General features: G+C 35.6%; 4 protein-coding genes across 8 annotated transcripts; all 4 read left to right on the top strand.

Moving 5' to 3' along the window:
* Positions 1-71: 71 nt before the first annotated feature.
* On the top strand, positions 72-2,448 carry LOC140960027 (probable protein phosphatase 2C 65). The gene is made up of 5 exons (XM_073418131.1): positions 72-665; positions 905-1,231; positions 1,315-1,432; positions 1,521-1,744; positions 1,927-2,448. Exons 1-5 carry the CDS (start codon positions 453-455, stop codon positions 2,317-2,319), a joined length of 1,275 nt encoding a protein of 424 aa, XP_073274232.1. The 5' UTR covers positions 72-452; the 3' UTR covers positions 2,320-2,448.
* A 1,813-nt stretch (positions 2,449-4,261) lies between these two features.
* LOC140960389 (uncharacterized) lies at positions 4,262-9,597 on the top strand. 3 transcript variants are annotated; one of them, XM_073418640.1, is made up of 12 exons: positions 4,277-4,402; positions 5,329-5,489; positions 5,633-5,677; positions 5,783-5,814; positions 5,940-6,542; positions 7,386-7,463; positions 7,756-8,077; positions 8,155-8,354; positions 8,741-8,817; positions 8,897-8,998; positions 9,128-9,314; positions 9,378-9,597. In XM_073418640.1, the coding sequence occupies exons 1-12, from the start codon at positions 4,326-4,328 to the stop codon at positions 9,474-9,476; spliced, it is 1,983 nt and encodes a 660-aa protein (XP_073274741.1). In that variant the 5' UTR covers positions 4,277-4,325; the 3' UTR covers positions 9,477-9,597. The 3 variants fall into 3 exon arrangements, with proteins under 3 accessions (XP_073274742.1, XP_073274741.1, XP_073274740.1); XM_073418641.1 differs by having other exon boundaries at positions 4,262-4,307; positions 5,633-5,814; XM_073418639.1 differs by having other exon boundaries at positions 5,633-5,814.
* Positions 9,598-12,299: 2,702 nt separating this feature from the next.
* On the top strand, positions 12,300-15,283 carry LOC140960230 (uncharacterized). Of its 3 annotated transcripts, XR_012172131.1 has the most exons (4): positions 12,300-13,166; positions 13,269-13,321; positions 13,420-13,470; positions 14,883-15,283. XR_012172131.1 is itself a non-coding variant. In XM_073418421.1 (3 exons), exons 1-2 carry the CDS (start codon positions 12,333-12,335, stop codon positions 13,314-13,316), a joined length of 882 nt encoding a protein of 293 aa, XP_073274522.1. In that variant the 5' UTR covers positions 12,301-12,332; the 3' UTR covers positions 13,317-13,357; positions 13,538-14,875. The 3 variants fall into 3 exon arrangements, 2 of the variants coding, with proteins under 2 accessions (XP_073274522.1, XP_073274521.1); XM_073418421.1 differs by lacking the exons at positions 13,420-13,470; positions 14,883-15,283 and adding an exon at positions 13,538-14,875 and having other exon boundaries at positions 12,301-13,166; positions 13,269-13,357; XM_073418420.1 differs by lacking the exon at positions 13,420-13,470 and having other exon boundaries at positions 12,302-13,166; positions 13,269-13,357.
* A 742-nt stretch (positions 15,284-16,025) lies between these two features.
* Positions 16,026-22,842, top strand: LOC140958944 (protein BREAST CANCER SUSCEPTIBILITY 2 homolog B-like). The gene is made up of 19 exons (XM_073416573.1): positions 16,026-16,317; positions 16,403-16,555; positions 17,381-18,466; positions 18,537-18,661; positions 18,744-18,898; positions 19,145-19,267; positions 19,345-19,542; positions 19,614-19,695; positions 19,794-19,844; positions 19,919-19,994; positions 20,085-20,196; positions 20,262-20,333; positions 21,036-21,231; positions 21,302-21,484; positions 21,630-21,772; positions 21,844-21,906; positions 21,988-22,198; positions 22,534-22,698; positions 22,779-22,842. The coding sequence occupies exons 1-19, from the start codon at positions 16,161-16,163 to the stop codon at positions 22,839-22,841; spliced, it is 3,414 nt and encodes a 1,137-aa protein (XP_073272674.1). The 5' UTR covers positions 16,026-16,160; the 3' UTR covers position 22,842.
* Positions 22,843-23,371: the final 529 nt, after the last annotated feature.

The raw sequence follows: 23,371 nt of genomic DNA, 5'->3' as shown, positions 1-23,371 counted from the left end.
GAGTCAAATATAGTAAAAAAAAAAAAAGAAGAAGGCAAAGGTGCACGACTACTCCCCTAAAAGGCTGGGATCGGAGTCTGACTGTAAGGTCAAATGTGCCATTGTTGCATGAATGGCCATATTTTGTCATCAAAAAAAAAAAAAGCCCTCCCAATTTTTTTTTATATTCCCATGTTGAAAATGTATTGAAGTTTGTTGCGATGTTTTAATGGATTCTTTTGGAATTCATTCTGATCATGTTGCAATCCATCCATCTCACTGGCCATATTCTCTCTGAATGATTCTTCTTCTACCCAAAGAAGCTTACGATTAAATCTGTTTAGAATTGATCGACCACTAATTTGATCAGAAGGGTCTGTCTTTAATTTAACCTTCGAGGATCAAAAGTACTTTTTTTGTGGCTTTGATTATTGGGTTTCTCATCCCTTGAGAGGAGAAGTCGAGGGCGGAAAATGGGTGCATGTTGTTCGTGTCAAAGGGGAGGCAATTTCGAAGGTTTTTTGGTCGAAGGAGAAGAACACGAGAGAGATTTTGAAGACGAAAACATAGTATTAACTCGCGAGGCTGGTGCACGCGTTAGGCTGCAGGGATCGTCTAAATACGTGTCTATGTTCTCTCAGCAAGGGAAGAAAGGGATCAACCAAGACGCCATGACTGTTTGGGAGGTACAAATTTTTCTATTTTCTAGTTGAAGAATTTTTTCATTAGTGATTGATTCATGCAGAGATTTTTTTTGGCCTTTTCTTTTTCTTTTCTTTTTTTGACGGACGATTTTCAAATGATGAATCCATGTTATTCGTAGTTGTTCATTTTCCCTTTCATTTGCTTTATGATATGAGGAATTTCGACATGCTAGCTATAATAATTACACACGAAATTTGACCATAAATACCATGGTTTTCAGAGCTTTTCTGGTGACAAAGATATGTTATTCTGTGGCGTGTTCGATGGACACGGCCCTTCTGGCCACAAGGTGGCACGTTACATTCGCGAAAATTTACCAACAAAGATATCATCGTTGTACAGACAGCCCAGTGTTGAGGGAAATGATCGTGCTCTTGATGTGGAAAATTACGATGACTGTGAAAATCCGGATTTCAAGAATCCGTATTTCTTGTCATGGAAGGCCAGACTGATCAAGTGTTTCCATGAAGTAGACGAAGAACTCGAGAATGAAGTCTCGATTGAAAGCTATTGCAGTGGGACAACAACAGTATCTGTTCTTAAAAAGGTATAGATTCTCATTTGTTTGAAAATTTCATCGTCAAAAAATAAAGGATTTTGATGGTTCTTGTTTCTGCTTCTCGTTTTCAGGGTGAACATCTGATTATTTCAAATTTAGGTGATTCTCGGGCTGTTCTTTGCACGAGAGATGAAACTGATGAACTTATTGCCGAACAACTCACGGTTGATCTTAAACCAAATCTTCCATGTTTGTGTTTCTTCTTCTTCGCGATCTTCTGTTAATTTATATCCTTGTAATATAATACGTATATAGCCTGACAATGAAAATATATCAGCTGAAACACAACGAATCAGAAGCTGCCAAGGCCGAGTAATGGCAATGGATGAAGAGCCAAATGTGTACAGAATATGGATGCCTCATGAAGATTGCCCTGGTCTAGCCATGGCTAGAGCTTTCGGAGATTTCTGTTTAAAAGATTTCGGCCTCATTTCCACTCCCGAAGTAACATACAGAAAACTCACTGTAAGGGATGAATTTGTGGTCTTAGCCACTGATGGGGTAAGAAAAAACAAAAGAAACCGTAATTCTAACTCACGGGATGCTACATTGGCTCCAAAAAATAATCGCTCTCGCACAAATTCTAAGTTTGAGTAGTTCTGTCATCTAATGCAATATCATTTTGGGCTTGGATTCTTTTATAATGTACTTATGATCTAACATCAGACTCTTTGTCTTTTCAGATATGGGATGTGTTATCAAACAACGAAGTGGTAAGGATCGTTGCATCATCAAGAAAGCGTTCCATGGCGGCTAAATATCTTGTAGACCATGCGGTTAGAGCGTGGAGATACAAGTACCCTCGAGCCAAGATTGATGACTGTGCTGTAGTATGCTTGTTTTTCAAACGACAAAGGCCGGTTTTAACAAAATCCGTGTCGGAAATGAGCGAGCTGAGTTTCAACCAGACATACAGTTATGGGAAAACTATGAGAAATGATGATGGACTTGACACGGTTTTGAATTGGGAAGGTGATGGAAACTCAGAAAATGGCGGAAATGGTTCGAACTTGGGTCCGAACAGGATGAAGAAAAGAAGGCAAGGGAAGAATAAACTCGAGAATGTTGAAAAGTGATGGAGTTTTGGATAATCTGAGTGTTTTTTTTGTAAATATCGAGGTGAAAAGAAAAAACAAGAATGGGCTTAAGTGGTTTAGCGGGAGGGGAGACTCGAGGAAGTGTGTGTTGTAACTTTGGTTTGTTTTATTTATTTATTTTTGAAAGTATAAAAATTTATTTTAAGATGTGTCAAAATCAGACACGACCTACCAACCCGACACTATTCAGCATGAAAAAAATCAAGTTTGGGTTTGATGTTTTCGAGTTCGGGTCAGATTAGGTTGGACCCGATAGCTGACCTGAAAAAAAAATGATCAGGTTGGGTTAGGTTCGAATCAACCTACCGAAAATTTTAAGTTTTTTTTAAATATAATTAATAAATATTGCCTACATTTTTATATATTGTATGTCTGAATAAATATTTATTGTATATTTAGATCATAAATTTTCATAATTTAATATTTATTTTGAACATTTTTTATTTTTTAAACAATTTTTTATTTGATTTAATAAATATACTTTATTTTTCTACAATTAACTTTCAAATTTAAATCATATATATGATGAATATTTTGTTATTATGTGTTTAAATTAAAATATATTTTTTTAAATTTTATTTAATTTTCTTTAAAAAATTCAAAATCGGGTTGATCGGGTTCGGATTGAGAGTTTCGTGTTGGGTTCGGATTAAGCAATTTTTGAATAGTACTATTGCTCAACCCGACCCAACCCACTCAATCCACCCAAATTTATACCTCTATTTATTTTCAAGTGTTCGGAAATAAATTTGAAATTGTTATATTAATATACGTGGTATATTTTTTGTATGGTTTTTTTTTGGATTCATTTTTATATATTTAGTTGATTAAATTAAATTACGAGTAGGTCTCTTTTCACGAATTTTTATCCATGAGATGGATCAACCTAATTCATATACAGATGTAATATTTTTTATGATTCGAGTCAGATAAGAGATCTGTGTCACATAATTGACCTGTGAGAGGTCCTCATAAGAATTTTTGTATTAAATTATTTCTTACACTATGAATCCTCCTCATATGTATGACAAAAAAGAATTATCATCTTACTATATTATGAAGCATAAACTACATATGCACCATTTCAAGTGACGTATTATTAATCGAGGGTGGGTCTCATGTGAGACCGTCTCACGAATCCTAATCTGTGAGACGGGTCAATCCTACCCATATTCACAACAAAAAGTAATACTCTTAGCATAAAAAGTAATACTTTTTCATGGATGACCCAAATAAGAGATCCGTCTCAAAAATACGACCCGTGAGACCGTCTCACACAAGCTTTTGCCATTAATCAAATGATAATTTATCTATCATATCTCATGTTTATTTTATCATATTGTTTATTTATATCATATCAATCAAATAATTGATTTTAAAGTACAACATGACCTTTAATAAATAATATTATTAATATTTTTTAAAATATTAAAAAAATAAAATAATAATTCATCATCTTATCTCAAATTTAATCAATGAAATCAAACGAACTATTATTTATTAATCAAATCAGATACTATATTAACTACTCACGTTCGTTTTCACACTTGGTATTCGGACTTAAGAGTCAATATTTTTTGTTTCTCATAAAATTATTATTTTTCACATTTATGTTGGAAGTTATTCAAATTCATTAATTCATACAAGAAATAAATCATTTTATGATTTTTATCTAATTAATAGATTTGGAAGCAAGAATGTAACAAATTATAATATCTGTCAGAATTTAAATAAAATATGTTATAAAGAATGTTAGAATTTGTAATTTTTGGATGAATATAAATAAAATATATTATATTTATTTAAACGGGACTGAAGTTTAATATAAAAATATATAATTAATAAATTGTACCGTAGAAGTTTCACTTACAGGAATCGTTACCTCTCTATTATATAGACCGAAACCATAAAAATGATCTTTTTGTAGGAAGTTCTATAGGTGGCCAGCGCAGCTAACATGCGCCAAGGTGCTGGATTATGAAACTATGAACTCTTTTTTCGCGGTTTTCTCTCAACATTATTCTCTCGATACTCTCAAGTCTCACGTTTCTCGAGTGCGGAGGTTTTCTTTCTCTGTTAATTCTTTCACGATTTCTGCGTGTTTCTTGTTTTGTGTCGATTGATTGTTATGTGTCCATTGGGACAGATGAACATTTTGGGTTCTCTCGCTTTGTTTCTTCTACTTCTAGATTGGATTTCTGGCGATTGTGATGTTATTATTATCTGTTTTTTGGGCCGGCAATCGTTGTTTTGAGAACAACATTGATCAGATTTCTGTGTCGGAAATATGATTGTTCACTCTCTCTGTAGTTTACTGAACTGATGATGGATTTGCTCGAAGTGTTTGTATTTTGTGGGGGACTGTGAAATGAGCGTTTCATTAGAGCTGTGATGATTTTCTTGGGGGATCTCGAAAATATTGTTACAATTATGTTTAAAGTTAAATTTAATGGCGAATACAGGAAAGGATTGTAAAATTTTAATTTTTGTCGATTTCGTAATGCTTGCAAGTTGATTTAGAATGGACGCTTTGGGAGGATAATTGGTGAGACGTAGAGATGAATTTGGCCTAGGGGAAATTATGATTCGTGAACCAAAGCAAAAAAAAATTTATATACACCTTTCTTTTTTAGGATACTGGTGTGTGTATGGATGATTGAATGTTTTTTCATTTCAATGATTTAGGTAGCTTATGAAGATTATTTGTATTTGCTTTGTGCTTCTGTTCATAGAGAACTTAACAAAATCATTTACTTTCCTGGATCTTGATTAACATTGTTGATTGCATTTTTGTGTATAAGTAGCAAGAAAGAAAAAATGACTGCCTGATAATTTCTGGATCTGGTGGTTCTATATTTTGTCGAATTTGTTTGTGACTTTGTTCTATCTGTTCCTCTTATTTTACTGTTTTTGAGACTTAAGTTGTGGCTTCAGTTTCTCGTCTAATTTTGGTTATTTCATGATTTCTTTTACTTCTTCCCTATGCAGTAGCGGAAGGAGAAATCACATATTTAGTCTCAGTGGAACTTCTTCTTCGTGTATGGCTTCTATTGTGAAATGTAGGAACTTGAGTAAAAACCAACTTGGAGGTGTCATATTTGGTTGCACGAATAACACCAAGAGCGAATGTGTCACCAAAAAACTTTTTGGTTAGTTTCAGCAGTGTTTGTATCATCTTCATAAAATTAGTACAATGTTCTAAATTGTTAGGTTGTTAAATGCAGCCTCTCATGATAAATTTGGGATTGCACTTGTGTTATTCCAGTGGCATTTACTTTTTTATGTTACCTAGGACTCCCAGCTCAGCACTTCTCATATGTAAAGAACATCGAACCAGGTTTGCCTCTATTCTTATTCAATTACAGCGAGAGGAAACTTTATGGCATCTATGAAGCAGTTAGCTCCGGGAAAATGTATATTGATTCATATGGCTGGACCTCAGGTGGTTCAGAGAGAACAAGGTATCCTGCTCAGGTATTACGTGGAAACCACTTATTGTTGTTATTGGTTTAATCGAGGGTGATTAGAATGCTGTCAAACTTCAAAACTAGACTATAGTATCTGATCTTTTATTTTTCATTTTTTATTTTTGCACAAAGGTTCAAATACGTGTGCGTTTGGAATGCCAGGCGCTTTCTGAAACTCTATTCAAGCCAACAATTGTTGACAACTACTACAGTCAAAATCATTTCTTGTTTGAGTTGGATCATGTTCAAGCAAGCAAGTTAATTTCTATACTCACCTCTCTAGCATTTGCTCCAAGTGTTTATACCCCCAAAAATTCCCCAAAATTGTTATCAGCAAAGCAGAGGTTTCCTCTAAGCATCCAAAGAAAGGAAACCCAAGCTCCAGAGCCACCATATTTTAAAGATGATTTTGCCAACTCTCATGATCATTTTGGAACACTGGGTAATTCAGACGATTCTTTGTGTTTGAATGGATACAACCTATTGATGGAGGCATCTTTAGTCAACAAAAATGCAGAACCTGAAGAAAAGGACCTTATACACATGAAGCTAAAAGAATTGGCCCGGCATCGTCAGCATTCAGCTGCAGCTATAACGGGACAATCTGGAGAAGTTACTTACATGGAAGACGTGGACTTGGAGCATGAGACTTATGAAAATGGCATGTCAACTTTGGGAAACAGGAATAATGAAAGCCCTTGTCATTCTCTTGATTCTTATGCAACCATAGCACAGGTATTTGTTTCAATATTCAAAGGCTATTTTGGTTGGGATAGGAAACAAGCAAATTGAATTGGTCTTGGAGGTTTTTGAGCTCTGCTGAAGTTTGATCGACATCGGAGTTACCTGATGGCTTAATGAGTAACTGAGTAAGACATATAGTACATTTATAATCGCCCTTCGTCTTCTTCTCGTAACTCTAGCCATTTCTGTAAATCCTCCAATCTATGCTTTTTTTACAGTTCACGCCTCTCTAAAGCAACTCAAACTTATCCCATATTCTTATGAACTTATGTAGCATCAATTCCAAGCTCCAAAATCCCCATATTTTTTTAATAATCCCTGATGTATATCGTAGGTATATTTCTGAAAAAATCAAGCATTTCAGTCAGAAAGTGAAAATAGTTTAACGCCTTATTCAGGAAAAAATTAATGTTTATAACTTTCCAGCAGCATAAAGCTGGTCAAAGACACAACGTAGAATCTGTGTATTCCTTTCTAAAAGCACTTCAAGTTATTAATGTGACACCAGAAGATCAAACATTTATGAGATTTTCAATTTGTTCTCAAGTTTCAGTGTTTATAATGTGAACATTTGTTTTTCATGATATTTGGGTAGAATTTAGTGTATTCTACTCTCCATATCCCTTGTTTTCAATTTTGATTTGCATTATATTTAAGTTTGGAGGGGATCCTAGTTTAAGCGATTGCTAGGCTTTGTTGAAATTTTGAAATTGAATCTAAGTAATCTTCACATGACAAGATTAGGTTTTGAATGCGAGTGCTTGATTGAGAAGGACAACTTTTTCCGTTCTAGCTTTAAATTTATATATTTGTTTATTTATACTACGAATGCAGCTGTGTCAGGAAATGGAGGAGCTGAAGGCTTTTAAGCAAGAACAAACATGTAAAATGGGAACTTTGGAAAAGAAACTGGTATTACTTTTTCCTTGCAAAATCACATTAACTTACCTATTCAAGTTGAGCCCTCTTAGATTTTATCCAGATGCTCATCTACATGAAATTTCAATAAATAGGATGGATTACTTGTCTGATTATGATTCCAGTGATACTGATTTTTTTTAACCTTCCGTTTTCTCAAGAGCATCTTGATGTTTAACATCCACCATTCTTACTCGACAATATGCTTTCTGATTATGATGTTTAAGTGGTTTGGCGAGGTAAAAATCCCTACAACATTCTTAACTTATGCTTTATATTGTTTTAGGCTGAGGCAGAACTGGAAATTCGGAGACTGCGAAAAGTATGCATGAGATTTGAGTCCGTGCCTGAAACTTCAATGACAATCGGTGCTTCAACTGGCAATGAAACAGCGGTTGAATCTCCAGATCTCAATGAGTTAATATTTTTAGTAGGTGGATATGATGGTGTATCCTGGTTAAAGGCTTTGCATTCCTTCTCGCCTGTGAATGATGTCTTAAAATCTCTTAAGCCAATGTCTACTCTGCGGTCATATGCCTCAGTTGCAAAGTTAGATGAGGAACTGTTTGTATTTGGTGGCGGAGATGGTTCTTTGTTGTATGATACAGGTATAGCATGATTCTCATTTCCTTGGTCTCTCCCCTTTTTTACTCAATATTAACAGTTAGAATCTGTTCGCGTGAAGTTGAGTCGTACAATCCTGTCAACAATCAGTGGACTTTGCGTCCTTCCCTGAACAGAAAAAAAGGCCACCTAGCTAGTGCCACTATACATGGAAAAATTTTTGCTGTTGGTGGTGGAAATGGGGCTGAATGCTTCTCAGATGTAGAAATGTTTGATTCAGATGTTGGACGATGGATTTCTACACGCTCAATGCTTCAAAAGGTAATCCGAGCCGTTTCTTATGATATTAAAAGATCTATAAAGTGTTGACATATTAGAGGTATTATTGCTATACCTTTTCTGCATTTTTGGATTTTTTGTTAAATTTTGATTTTCATAATACCACTACGCTTATATTTGATTGAAAGACACTAATTATGTGCAAACATAGTCGTTGGACATGTGCAAGTATTTCAATTTAAAGAAGGTGCTATTATTACCAATACCTGTCTGTTGTCTGCTTTGTTTTCTGCCTGGTGAATCCTTAGGGAGAGTTATTATTTGCATGTATGTCGTACAAATCAATCACTGCATCTTCTCCAATTTGTTTTCTGGAATGAAGGAGAATGTTTTATTTTCTTGGTTTCACATGACTCTTTCTTTTACAGCGTTTCGCTCTTGCAGCTGTGGAACTCAATGGCGCGCTCTATGCTGTTGGAGGATATGATGGAATTGATTATCTGACGTATGGTGTTTAGCCAGTTTGCCATTCTCTTATCCATATTTCCGGTTCACTATTTATTCTGGATTTTCTGCTATCTTAGGTCTGCTGAAAGATTCGACCCCCGAGAACATTCTTGGACCAGAATCGAGAGTATGAGCACAAGGAGAGGCTGCCATTCATTGGTAGCTATGAATGAAAAGATGTAAGTCCATTTTTTGTATTTTCTTTCAAAAGGTACTGATCACACTTTGTTCCCGTTAAGTCCGTTCAATACTTGTGACCATTATCACCTGTCGATTTTCAAGGACTCTATTTGATTGCCGTTTTGTAGATATGCTATTGGTGGTTTTGATGGAATTGAAATGGTACCGAGTGTTGAGATATACGACCCTCGTGTTGGAACCTGGATGACCGGAGATCCAATGAAGCAGAGCAGGGGATATTCAGCTGCTGCAGTTCTCAAGGAATCCATTTATGTAATTGGAGGTCTTAGAGATAACGAGGTCTTACTGGACACGGTAAGCTTCTGGTGTTCTCTTCTGTTATTCTTGTATTTAGACTAATGGTTATTGCAATGGCAGATTGAACGCTACAGGGAGGATGTAGGTTGGGAGATAACACAGAAGAGGTCGGTCGGAAAAAGGAGCTTTGCCTCTGCTATTGTTTTTCACAACGATTGAAATGTTGTTTAATACTTTGTTTTGGTTTTCCTAAGCATTTAAGATGAACGCAGAATTTGAGTTTCTTTTTTTTCTTTTTAAATTTCCCAAGTTTTGTGGAATATATTCTCTCATTTCGTAATGATTCTTCAAACTATTATTTATCTATTTTGAAAAGCTGTTGGTGGTCGAATATATTCTCTCATTTATGCGAAATTCCAGCCGACTCACTATTAATAATTGAAAAATTAAACGTCACTTTTATAAAGATGCTTAATTTAAACTATTATTTATCTATTTTCAAAAGCCATGTAAATTCTTTATTCTTAATTTACAAAGGTGTCTCAAATATTAAAAAAATCTTGTGTGAAATGGTCTCACTGTTCGTATTTTGTGATACAGATATTTTATTTGGGTCATCCATGAAAAAATATTACTTTTTATGATAGAGTATTATTTTTTATTGTGAATATAGGTAGGGTTGACCTGTTTCACGGATAAAGATTCGTGAGACCGTCTTACAAGAGATCTACTACTTGTGTGCGTGTGTGTATTTCACACTTATTTTTTTCTCGATGTTGGCGTGAGATCAATTTTAATTCATTGTTCAATTTAAAACCAAAATGAGAGTTGTTAAATGCTTTGTCGAATTTATTTTTTGGAGAGGTTCTGGATAGTATCGAATCCATAAAACCTGAGAAATTCAAAAAATTTGGAAAACTATATTAAATATCATGTACTTAGAATAAAAAAAATATAACAACTACTCATGTATTGGATTTGAATTAATCTTTATGTATGGATTTTACCACAAATCGATTACAGCTTTCCTCACATCAATCATGAGAAATTTTAATAATAAACCTGTAGACTCCATCGACGCATTTTTATGGAGACATGGATATCTACACAGAAACTAACGAAGCAGCTATACAAATTTTACAGGGTGATAATATATACATCTACAAGCACTCAGGTAACTATTTTTTAAAATTATTCATTCATTTTGTACTTATTAGTTAGTGAAGATTAGAGAAAATAAAAGGGTCTTGATTAATCAGTTTTAGTGTACAAAATCTCATACCAATTTGTGTCAAATTCTTGTGCCATTTTTTCTGAGATGAAATTTATCGGAGCATGCGATGCGATGCGAGACCATTGCCATTGGGCTAACTAGGACATGCTGATTTGTAAATGGGACACGGAAGTTTGGCCCAAACTTCCACCAAACACCTACAGTCAAACCCAACAAGGGGAAGGAAAATCTGGATTCTGACGAGATATTTTGAAAATTCATTTGCCACTTTTACACTTTATATTTTCTTTATTTATATTGACAATAATTTAAAATTGATTGATTATTGGAAGTATATTCCAAGGATTAAAATCATGGATTAAAATTCCAAGGATTTATATGGATCTACTCGAGCTGCTTGGATCATTTTCAATTCCATAAATTTCTTTCCTCCTACTTATATGCTAACAGTGTGTTTGGCAACCAGGATTTGAGGGGATTTTATTGGATTTGGATTTCAAAATCTTATTTTTATTGTTTGGCAAAGTGATTAAAAAAAAGAATTCGGATTTGTTTAGAATTTCATGGGATTTCAATGAGTATATCCAAATCCCATCAAATTTGATAAGATTTGGTGGGATTTGGATTTTAAAAAAGCACTATTATTTTTTTATCCAAATCCCATAAAATTTGATAAGATTTATAAGGGTATGTTAGTAAAATTTTAAAATTCCAAATTCGAATCCTTTTTTCTCCAAACAAGAAATGAATTTGTAAATACCATTTTTAAATTTTAAACCAAACACCAAATAGAATTTCAAATACTTGAATTTCCAAATCCAATTCCAATTCGAGGGGGCTCAAGTGTATTGGGTGCATGTGTGGACGCTGAAAGATGGACTTATCACTCAGTTCAGAGAATACTTCAATACTTGGCTGATTGTCAGGGATTTGAGGAGGCCCCTCGCCTGCCTGAGCGACACCACGTTGTGGCAGAGCCACCCCCGAGACCTCGCAAAACGGTCGCTGCCGGGGTTGATGCTTGCGATATGATGGTGGCCTGTGGCGGCAGGCGGGCGAGTGGAACTAACTAAATATGTGCTACATTTTCCGGAATGAATTAAATTAATCNATCCCAAATCCATATTTATAAAGAACCAAACACACTGTAAGTTATTTTTTTCAATGTCGTTTCACAGATTTCATTTGTCATATATATTTAGGTTTGTGTGTGTTTTCATAGATATTAAGAAAATTTTTGATAAAGTAAATTTTATATTCAAAATTTCAATTTTACACTTATTTATTGAATATTTTATTAAAATAAAAAAATTGTTGGAAGTAGTCAATTTATTCGAGATGAAGTAGATTATAAAATAATTCTAAAAATGAAAATGGAACTATATATTTAAGATAAATGAAAAATTTGTGGCGTTTATATTTAAAGAAAAAAACATTTTATCATCGAAAAAAAGGAAGTTGGTGAAAAATCCTCAATTAAAACATTTTTTTGGGTTCACTCCTTACCCATAAAATTGTGGTACATTTCATGTGGAAATGTGGTACAATTCATGTGAAAATGTGGTACTAAAAAAGTACTAAGGGACTAAACACAAAAAAAAAAAAAAACGACGAGTAAAGACTGAAGTCCAATTTATAGAAATTAAAAACTATCATTTGTCAAATCAAACACATCGATCAAACAACAACTTCGTTACATTGCATCAATTTCATAGGTTTCAATTTTCAAATAATCTATATTTGAAGGCTTTCATAATCAAAGATTGACTTTTCATGATTATGAAATTCACACTTATAAATACTTTCGATAATTCCATTTCCCGTCTGAACCAATCCACAAAATGGATGACTTTCCGATCGACAAAGTCAACATCTCAGGCGCAACATTAGCCTCACTTCTTCATCGCTCCGCCGCCTCCCCAGCCGACCTCCACGGCTTCCTCTTCGGACACGCAACCCTCTCCATTCCAACTCCCCTGTCGGATGACTCCACCTCCGCCGCCGCCACCCAAATTATCACTGCCACCATCACCTCCTTCCTCTCCCTCCCTTCCCATCTCCCCCTCCCTCCGCCCTCTCCCTCCACCGCCTCCCTCCTCGGCTGGTTCTCCGCTCGCCGCAAAACCCCCCTCCGCCCCTCTTTGAGAGATTCCACTACCACCCTTACTCTCTCTTCATCTCTTTCCCTCGCTTTCACCCCTCAGAATTCCACTATTTCCCTCCCCCCATCCCTCTTTCTCCTCCTTACGACGCCGTTTCAAGATCAGTTGATCCACACGCATGAATACAAGGCTTTCCAGTATCGCATTCCGGCCTATTCATTCGAGCCCAAGAGCTTGACTATTATCAACATCGGGCCTTCTTTTCGATCCCAATTCGATTTTTTCGTCCCAAATGCGCCTTTCCCTTTTATGGATTTCGAACCCAGAGGTTCGGATGCGATGGCAGAAGATGATAAAGAACAGACTTTGGGGAGCACAAAGAGGAATTTGGTTAACCAGAAGCAACTGGACATGCACGCGGAAGGCTTCGATATTCACAGGCTCAATAAATTGGTGGGCACGGAGGCAGCAAACTATACCAACGAGTTGGAGGATTTATATGGTAAAATGCTGGCTAAGATTGATGGGTTATCAAGATCCGTGGAGCAGACATCTGCAAAAGTTTTGGAGCAGGTGAGGAGGCTAGTAAAGATTTTAAGCTTGATCAAATAACTGTTGAAACTTGATCAAGTAGAGTATTATTCTTGAGTCAACAATGTTTTTCACTTTTCGCAGGAGAATCATAACATGAGGTTGAGGTACAAAGTTGCTGGCTTGGAATAAATTTGGTGATGGTCGCGGCTATCCTTTTTTTGTTAGCTTAGGTAGTTTGATTGCTCCTTTTCCATTCAGTCCTATATTTTGTAGTTTTGTTGCTCCTTTGCAGGGGTTTTTGGCCATGGAACCAAAACACACGAGGAAAGGGGTTGAATATAATGTAATTACTTATTATTTGTTAATCCCAATAATTAATACGTGTATTGGTTTAAATTGAACGTGAATAGATTTGCTGAAGGTTTTCATAGCAATGTGCCAGTAGTGGGTTGTGAGACTTGAGAGGCCGCTTTAGATAAAGTAACTTTGCATTTTAAGGAGTTTCTGGATGGCTGATAATCTCATGTGGGTCAGTGGGTGTAAATCGACTCTCTTATGTGGGACTTATTCAAGCTAACTGAATTAAATCGGATCTTCTACGTTTAGCCATCAACGAAAAGGGGCTTAAGTGGTCACTTTGTTGTCATTTCTATGACATATATTAATCTATAGCTGGAACGATACATTAGTTGGCACTTTAGTTCATTGAGCCTTCTGTGATCGGAATTCAATATTATTTTTGAAGACTTTTTTGTCATGCAGATAAGTTTTTTTATTAGTTTAAATAGGTTTTGAATTTCTCGTATTGAGGTTGCTATATTTTACCAATTTTACTGAAAACTATAATTTTTGGCAACAGCGCCTCTCTTATTTTTTGAACCATCAAACTTGCAACTTGTGGAAATCGAACACTTAAGATTGACTTTCATACTATTGTGCCCTTCGAGTATTTTCCTTTTCACCAAAAGCGAATTTTGCTTGATCTAGTCAACATTCTATATATTTTGGTCTCTTTTATTTTATTTACTGCCGGCGATCCAAGCCAAACTTCCTGCTTGGCGTAGGTTGTGTTTGTTTTAAAAAGGAAGCCATTTCTTCTGCATTTATCATTATTATCTCTGGTTAATTGCTCCATTACACATTTTATCGTCGTGTACGCACTATACTTGGTTTATTGTTCAATTTGATCGAGCTTTAATGTCTGCTTGTAAGTATTACTTACATTAAATGTGAAGGTGTAAATTAAATAACAACCAAATGCTGATTTTTTTCTTAGTACTTCTGTGACTATTAGTTTGAGGCGATGGTTATTATTTATCTTCTTTGTTTGGATACTGCCAGCTCCCTCATGGTTCAGGCGTTAATAGATGCTACCGTGATACTTTTATGCATACACCTAAAAGCATGCCTGTTTGTTCTCCCTTATGTTGCTACCGTGATACTTTTATTAGCACATTCCATTTTGCACTCTTTTCTAGTTTGAGACCTTGAATTTCACGAAATTGACACGTTCTATGTTAATGGTTTTTGTTTGTTATTTTCATGCTATGGCTATAATCTTGTTTTCCTATATGCACTGAAGATCTCCTGATCCCCTTCATATTTCCTGTTCTTTGTTGGTTATGTATTGTTCGGTGACCATGCCATTGTGGAGATATTCATATACATGGTGTTTAATTTAAAAGGGGTGTATTATGTTGTTTGTTACCTGCCCACGTATATGTCTCCTCAACTTTTCAAATGTTGTCATTATAGATCCCTGGAAGCGCGAAGGTATATGCTATGAAACCTTTCAGCTTGGCTGAGCAAAGCATGACAATCTTGGAAATACCGGTGTTCTCTGGCGGCTGGCCCATCTCTAAGCTCCAACCTCTGGACCGCCAAATGTGTGTATCGTTTAACTCCATATGCCATTGCTTTTGTTCCATATTCGTGTGTAATCCTTGTGTTTCTGTAAAGAACTTTTTTCTAATTGGATTGCTGAAGACGCTGTAATATGAGACCCAAATCTTGGGTACTTGTCTCCTTGGCTACTACTAATTTTGTTGCACCAACCCCTTCTAACTTATGGATGGATTGGATGTTCACGCCTTCGCCTATGCTACAGCTGTAATGGTGGGTTGTATCATTTTAATGTTTTCGATTATTATATATTAGGCAAAAACTTGTGTGAGACGGTCTCACATGTCGTATTTTGTGAGACAGATATCTTATTTGGGTCATCCATGAAAAAGTATTACTTTTTATGCTAAGAGTATTATTTTTTATTGTGAATATCGGTAGGGTTGACCCGTCTCACAGATAAAGATTTGTGAGACCGTGTCACAAGAGACTTACTTTATATATTATATGGTTTGTTTAGATAAAATAATTCATGTATTTAAATAACTTCTTTAAAAAGCAATTTTGAGATGCTACTGAGACATGAGTTTTATGTGTAATCATGGAGCTTATTAGAACTAAATATAATTATACAACAAAATTATTAATGACAAATGGACAAATGTTGTGTTAGAATTAAATATATATATACAACAAAATTGTTAATGACAAATAGACAAATGTTGTATGTATATATATATGTGTGTCTTAAAGATAAAATTAATATGAGTTAGTCTCGTGTCAATTTTGTTTTACAGTTTTTGTTTGACAGTTTGTAACTCGATATATTTTATTTTACAATATCATTTTTTATATCAAAAATATTAATAGTATTTTATTTTAATAGTTTTTAAGTCGATATATTATATTTTAAAATATTATTTTTTATATCAAAAATATTAATTTAGTTTGATACGAGGACTGTGTCAATGGAAAACATTTGTGTCTAAAATGTGCCGGAGTATGAAATAGGCCCAATGTATTTTCGGGCCCAATTGTGGAGGCCGTCATATAAAGCCGATTTACCATATGATTGGCGCTCATTCAGAAAAGAAGTCACGAAATTCCCGCTTTGTTAAAATGCCGAATCTGAACTCCGACAATTATTTCTTCGGTAACCAGAGGAGCTAATCGACATTTCTCGACCGAGAAATGTCGACATGGCAGGTTTTCTCCGACGCCGGGAGTCATTTCCGGTGGGAAGAATCCGATCAACAGCTATGGAGAGAAGGTCAATGCGATGCCCCAGCTCTACGAACTGTTGACGAGACTTCTCGCCTTCCTTCCATGCAAGATCTCTTAATTCAAGGCAATTTCTATACCTATTTAATTCAGATTTTTGAATTTATAAACGCTCATTTATGTAAAAGGATTTTCCCCAACAAAAAAAGCAGGTGGTTCAAAATTGCTGGAGAATGAGAAGGGTAACGTGGATAATTCACCTATGTTTCGAACTGGAATGGGGAAATCAGTTGCGGTGAAGCAGTCTTCAATAGCAAAAGCACGTTCAGTTCTCGGTGATGTGGGTGAGGTGTTCGCTGATGCAGGTACAGATTTTGATTCCTGTTGGCTTGTATTTCTGTTCTTTAGCTGCAGCCCTGCGCGATAATTAGTTTATCTGTTTTTATTTATTTTTAAAACTTAGCCTACAAATATGTAAACTTTTCCCAGAACTTGTAATGTTTGACCATATTTATTCGGCATTAGGCGGCTGAATTCATGATTTTGGGATAAGATAAATAGATAGAACATCTCAGAATCGAAATGCTATCGATGTCTAGATCACCAGCTTGAAGGTGGCTTGCTTTTAATAATTTATTCTGAAGGAATGTCATCCTCTGGATTTAGTTATATTTTTAATACTGATGACCAAAGTTAAACTTTTTGACACTTAAATATGAATTTATTTTGAGAAAATTGTCTCGCCTTTCTCAGTCTCGACCTTTTCGAAGACCGAATAAATATTTTTTGTGTAGCTTAACAATGAAATTAAATAATTTTGGAACATTATATCTCAGTAGAGGGTATCAGTGAAAAGGAGAAGTTTTTTGGATAGTCTACACAAAATCTGCTTATAGGGCTACAATTTTGTTCATGTCCTTTCATTTCAGAAGGTCAGAGTCATAATTTTAAAAAATATCAAAATACTTATGAAGGCAAGGACTCAGGTTATTGTAATCTGACTATGGATTTTTGTGGAACACAATCTGATTGTCACTTGCCAATACGCTAATTTACAATAAGATACTAGAATTTATCAAGAAACTGCTAAATAACTTTGAAGATCTTGTTGCTTTGGTGAAGTACTACCGTCTCTAAGCATTTCTAGGTATAGCGATGCAGCATCTCTTTCATCAAACAACTTATTGCAGGCCAAAATGGGAGAGCAAATGGAGTTGGTTTGTTAAAACCAATGTTAGAGATGAACTCGCTGAAGCCATTGAAATCTGGTTTGCAGAATAGGTTTGAAGATATAGGTAGCATGTCAAATTCCATGTTCCAGACAGGCTCTGGTAAAACAGTCAGCATATCTTCTGCTGGCCTACTTAGAGCAAAAACATTATTAGGCGTGGAAGAAAATTATGGTGATGACCCTTTACATGACTTTCAACAGACCAAAAAGCAATTGACCTCTACAGAGCTCATTGGTGGGCAAAGGATACCTCATTTAAAAACTGATGATTTCACTGACTTAAACTGTAATAGCTATAACAAGGTTTTGACACCTTTCGGTACCAACGGTAATTCAATCCAGAGTGAGTCCAAAGAGTTTCCAGACTTCATGAATACTGCTAACAAGCCTTCTCCTGTCAAATTTCATACTGCTGGTGGTAGATCTATATCGGTCTCTAACGATGCATTGCAAAGAGCAAGAAGCCTTCTGGGAAATTTGGAGTTTGATTCTTTTTTAAATGAAGCAAACTCAGTTGATTCAGTGGTTCCTACACTCGACAATAGAAAAGCCAGTTGTACAAAGAAAAAAATTGATCTGATCACACCTGTTTCGAAAAACACAACAGAAAATTTCAACTGTTCCTCAAGGAATTTTACATCTCCTCTTAGATCAAGTTCATACCACCAGCAGTTGATGGGTAGGTTTAAGTTACAGCAACCTGGGAACAACTTGATCAATAAATTTGATGCAGAGGCTGCAAGCAGCACCTCTTCCACCTCTTATAATGGCCTTGTTTGCTATCAAAATTCCTTTGAAAGTAAGCGCCTATCAGAAAATGTGGATTCTTCCAAAAATGAAAATGATTCACTCAACCATCTGAAGAGGCCATCAAATGTGGCCTTAATTGATATAACAAATAGCTCCAGCATAAATCATATTGATAGTAAGCGATATTTTGGCGAGAAGCGAAGAAATGGAAGGATCAATTCTGTATCTCCATTCAAAAAGCCTCGAAGCTCATTTGTTACCCCTTTGAACACAAAGAATTCCTCTGTTCCTAATGGTAAAGGATCAAGCTTTGAGCATAAATTTTTCTTGGCATCATACGTATCATAATGATATGTTCTTGTTAGATTTATCTAGACTGGCTCCTAAAGAACAATGCTGCAAAGAGAAGATTTCGGTGCGATACCCACGCCAGATTCCACGAGCATATGTGAAGGACTACATTTCACTGCTTCCACCCATTCAAAGAAAGGTACTGTTTACATGTAATGATCATTACTTCTACTGATTACTTTTCTTATTGACATGACGATTAAGTTTCTCTATTAAAATAGTTGGGGAATTTACCAGCACATGTGATGAAAATGAACCCAAAAGCTGCTGAAAGCTACACATTTCAGAGTGAACAAGCTTCTGTTGACATTGGACCAGAAGCTTTGCACTTGATGCTGTCCAAGTCGGGAGCTTCTTCTCCATGCTTAACTAAAGAGTAATCTTGTTCTCTTTCAAGATAATTTACATGGCCATGCAAGATGCATGTAATACCTGTCACTTTTGATATGCTATGAAGAGATTACTGTTCTATTCATGGCACCGTCTTTCTGCAGCTTATGGTTGTTATTGTATGATTTGAATTGACTTGAGGTGTATAATTCTCATATTTGACAATAGCTTTTTTTGGTTCATTCTCCCACATTTTTTATCTATACTTTCAATTCAATGTCAATTCATATAGGTGGGTTTCAAATCATTATAAATGGATCGTCTGGAAACTTGCCTCATATGAGAGGAGGTATCCGGACAAATTCTTGGGAAAGTTTTTGACGGTCTCTAACGTGCTTGAAGAATTGAAATACAGGTATGCATGATTCCTATTGTTACTTAAAGTTTTGGTTTGAGGAAGTTATTGATACCCTATTGCATAATCATTCTTAGATATGAGAGAGAAGTAGTCCATGGCCATCGATCTGCAATCAGGAAAGTTTTAGATGGAGATGTGGTACCTTCTTCAATGATGGTGCTGTGCATTTCCTCTGTTTGTGAGTTTGGTGACCCTAAGTCTGGGCCTCAATCCGTTGCATTGGAAGGGCACGCCAATGGTGGAGATGGCAAAATAGAATTAACTGATGGGTGGTAAAGAACTTTTTTCGTTAATGCTTTTACTGAAAGTTGATTTCCGTCTGTGTAACTGTAGAATCTAATAGGTATTCTGTGAAAGCTCTTTTGGATGAACCACTATCCCAGAAACTTGCTTCTCGGAAGTTGTTTTTGGGGCAAAAGCTTAGGGTATGATATCTTTTTTTACTAGTTTAAGTGTGCTTCCTCTACTGTTTGACATTTTTGTCAATTTTTTAAAAACTTACAGTTTGTATTGTCATCTGAAGATCTGGGGAGCCAAACTATGTGGATGGATTGGGCCTATTTCACCCTTAGAGGTTATTTCCTGATTTCATTTTGCCAAACTTTGTACTCATTGCCATTTCTTAACTAGAGCTAACTTGGATTTCAGGGATCACATACATCTTTTTTATCATTGCACCTAAATGGTACATACAGATGTCACTGGGCTGAACGATTGGGGTTCTGTGAGTGTGCTTCATTTCACACGTTCTACAATATCTTCTTACACATTTGTGGTCTCCTTAAATCTCCGGATTGGCTTCATATGTGTATAGGTAAAAGTGCTGGTGCTCCATTAGCTTTTAGATGCATCAAGAGTACCGGAGGGGCAATCCCCAGCACATTAATTGGGATTACAAGGATATATCCAATTTTGTACAGGGAAAGGTAACCCAAGTGTCGCACATTATAATTCTTGTCCATTTTGCGTCTGACCAGATTATCTCATTCAGGTTGAATAGCGGGAATGTCACCGTGAGATCGCAGAGGATGGAAACTGAAGTGATGCATTTATATAACCAAAGGTGATGCTTGGTTCATTATTGTAAACTGATTGAGCTTCTTTTTAAGAGATATCTTTTTAGTAACTTCGGTATCATAATATCGTCTTAATGTGCCTCTAGATTAGGTAAACCTGACATAATTTACAGTTCACTTGAAATGCATGAAGCATTCAGTGACTCAGAATCCTGAGGTTAGAAAATATAGCTTGGATAGATATTTAAACATAGAAAAAGGAACGGGGAGAAATCTCACACTTTTGGTAATAGTTGAATGTGGGACCTTAGAACTAGCAAACTGAAAAAAAACAGTAAGTTTTGCTCCTTATCAGGTGCTTTCAATTTTGGGCCCCTCACTCGTGTTTTTTTATTTAAAAAAAGATTAATAGTAGTTTGAAAAAAAACTAACACCTTCTGGACCAAGTTCTTCTCGGTGAGCATGATCTATGGTTCTGGGTTCTAAAATCTATAATCATAAAGCATATCTTAGCTTCTCATAGTTGCTTCCTGAACACTTAGCTGATTAGATTCCTGAAATTGAAGAGAAAGTTAAAGAATAATTCAAGGCCGTGCATCTTGGTTAAATCTTGAGTTTTTAAACCCCCTTGTACAGTTACATAATTCTACTTTCCCATAAATTTTAAATGAGTTTTCCTTGTGTAAAATTTGAGTTAAAGAAAATCCAGTGCCTGATCATTGAGTTTTCTTTTTCTTTTTGGGCTTTAGGCGATCTGCTGTTGTGGAAGGGATCATATCTGCATTCAAATGGGAAACAAACGTTGATATAGAATACAACCACGATGGTGAAGAAGGGGCCAACATCATGAAGCTACTTGAGACATCTGCTGAACCAGAAATCTTAATGGCAGGGATGAGCTCAAAACAACTAAGTTCTTTTGCTACTTATAAAGCTAAGCTCAAGGTACGTGAACACTTGTTTCTTGATTGAGTATACATAAAACGAGAGTTCTACGACAGTTCCTTTGTATTAGGCAATTAGACAGACAGACATGGAAAAATCTATTGAGAAAGCTCTGGAGGCTGCTGGGCTTAGTGAGAGAGAGGTAACTCCATTTCTGCGGGTAAGAGTTGTTGGGTTAACAGATATATGTCATCAGCAGAAATATTGTCCACATGAAGGCTTGATTACAATATGGTACCCGACTGAGAAACAGGTGAATCTATTTGTCATCCATGTCATCAATTTTCTTGTTACTTGCAATTTCTTTGGATACTGTTACTGTGTTTATTCACATGCTAGTTTCGTTTGTAGTTACAAGAATTTTGATGCATCAAGTGTCTTGTTTCTTACTGGTTCAGAAACAGGAGCTGTGTGAGGGTAAAGCATATTCTGTTGGAGGTGTTGCACCAACTAGTTCTGATTCAGGCACTCTTTATTTACAAACAAGAGGATCAACTAGCACTTGGACAGCTCTGTCTCCTGTAAAAATGGAAAATTTTGAGTAAGCAGCTGCACAGGTGGTTTTTGAGAAATAAATTGCATGACTGCAACAATAATGGATGTTTCTTGCAGACCATTCTTCATTCCCCGCTCATCAACAACAATATCCAATTTGGGTGAAGTTTCTCTCTCCAGGTTGATCTAACTTGCAAAAGATGCTTCTAAAATTGCATAAAAATTAAAAACAGTCGCTGATGTTGCTCTCATACTTCACAGTGAATTTGATATTGCTGCGTTTGTTGTTTATGTGGGAGAGGTGTATGTACAAGGTCATCAAAAAAAGCAGTGGGTGTTTGTGACTGATGGATCTACACCTGAATCTTGTCCAAAAGAATCATTAGATGCATTACTCGCTGTCAGCTTCAGCTTGCCATATGTTGAGTGTGAGTCATTTGCACCCGTCAACAAAAATGTTGCAGGATCTGTGGTAAGCATATAAAACTTCAAAACCCCTAAGTACGGCCTATGCAATCATCTTATTGCTGATTTATTGCCGAACAAATAAAACTATCGAAGTTCGGCCACATGTTGCATTTGGTTGGTGAACTGTCGATGTAATCAAAATGACAGCTATAAAAGCAGTTACTTGAGGTGATTCTAGATAAACTTCATCTCTATCGCCTTGTCAAATCATAATCTGCATGAGTATAGGCAGTAATAACTCAAACCGAACTGTCGGGTAGCACACATGCATTGTGTTCCTTAATTAGTTTGAAAAATACAAGTGGTGCAATCAAAAGTTCCAGCTTATCTTGTTTGCAGGTTGGATTTTGTAATCTGATCAAGAGACCTAAAGATCAAGCCAAGGGCTTATGGGTGGCAGAAGCGGCTGAAAATTCAGATTATTTTCTAACTTATGATGATAGAGGTCGCAACCACCTCAAAGACGTCGCTGCTTCAGTTCTGAAATGGGCAAAAGCATCATCGGTACGTCTTTCACATCTTCCTTCCTATTATCAAATTCATTCACCCTCAGGATGAAAGAACAATTATTTTTCCAAACTCAGGTAATCGAAAAGCTCAAGGAAAATGTTCATGCTATGATCAAACATTCGAAAGAAGGGTGTTGAATCTAACAGAAGATTCATGAGGATTCATTCTTCATTACAGAGGAACTTGTATATTTACTTTTGTACGAAAATGAGTATAGGTTTTTATAGGTTTTTAACTTTAAAATCAAAGTGTTTACTTCAAAAGGATTGATATTATCTTATTCTTATCGTTAGTATAGATGATGTGATTAACATTTGATTGTGGTATATGTAATTTTGCTTTTTTTTTTTCCTACTAAATAAAATCTTTGCAAGCTTGAATCAGATAATCGTAGAAAAACAACTGAACAAGGATTGCGTAGCAGTAAAGGTATATGACATGAAGAAATATTCATATACCGGAAATGTACATTTTTGTAAGGCATGATCTTGAGATGGATGTTGGTATAAATCTACTGCATCTTACATAATAATATATTTAAGGTGTATTTATTTTACTACGTATGAATTATGATATTGGTAATGCCATAAATATTTAAAAATACGAGCGCCATTATTTCTTTGGAATATTTTACTTAAAACATAGATCTTTTTGGACTCTTAAATCT

The sequence above is a fragment of the Primulina huaijiensis genome, chromosome 15 (genome assembly GCF_012295235.1).
Source record: "Primulina huaijiensis isolate GDHJ02 chromosome 15, ASM1229523v2, whole genome shotgun sequence".
NCBI lineage: Eukaryota > Viridiplantae > Streptophyta > Magnoliopsida > Lamiales > Gesneriaceae > Primulina > Primulina huaijiensis.
This window is presented reverse-complemented; position numbering and strand designations above follow the sequence as displayed.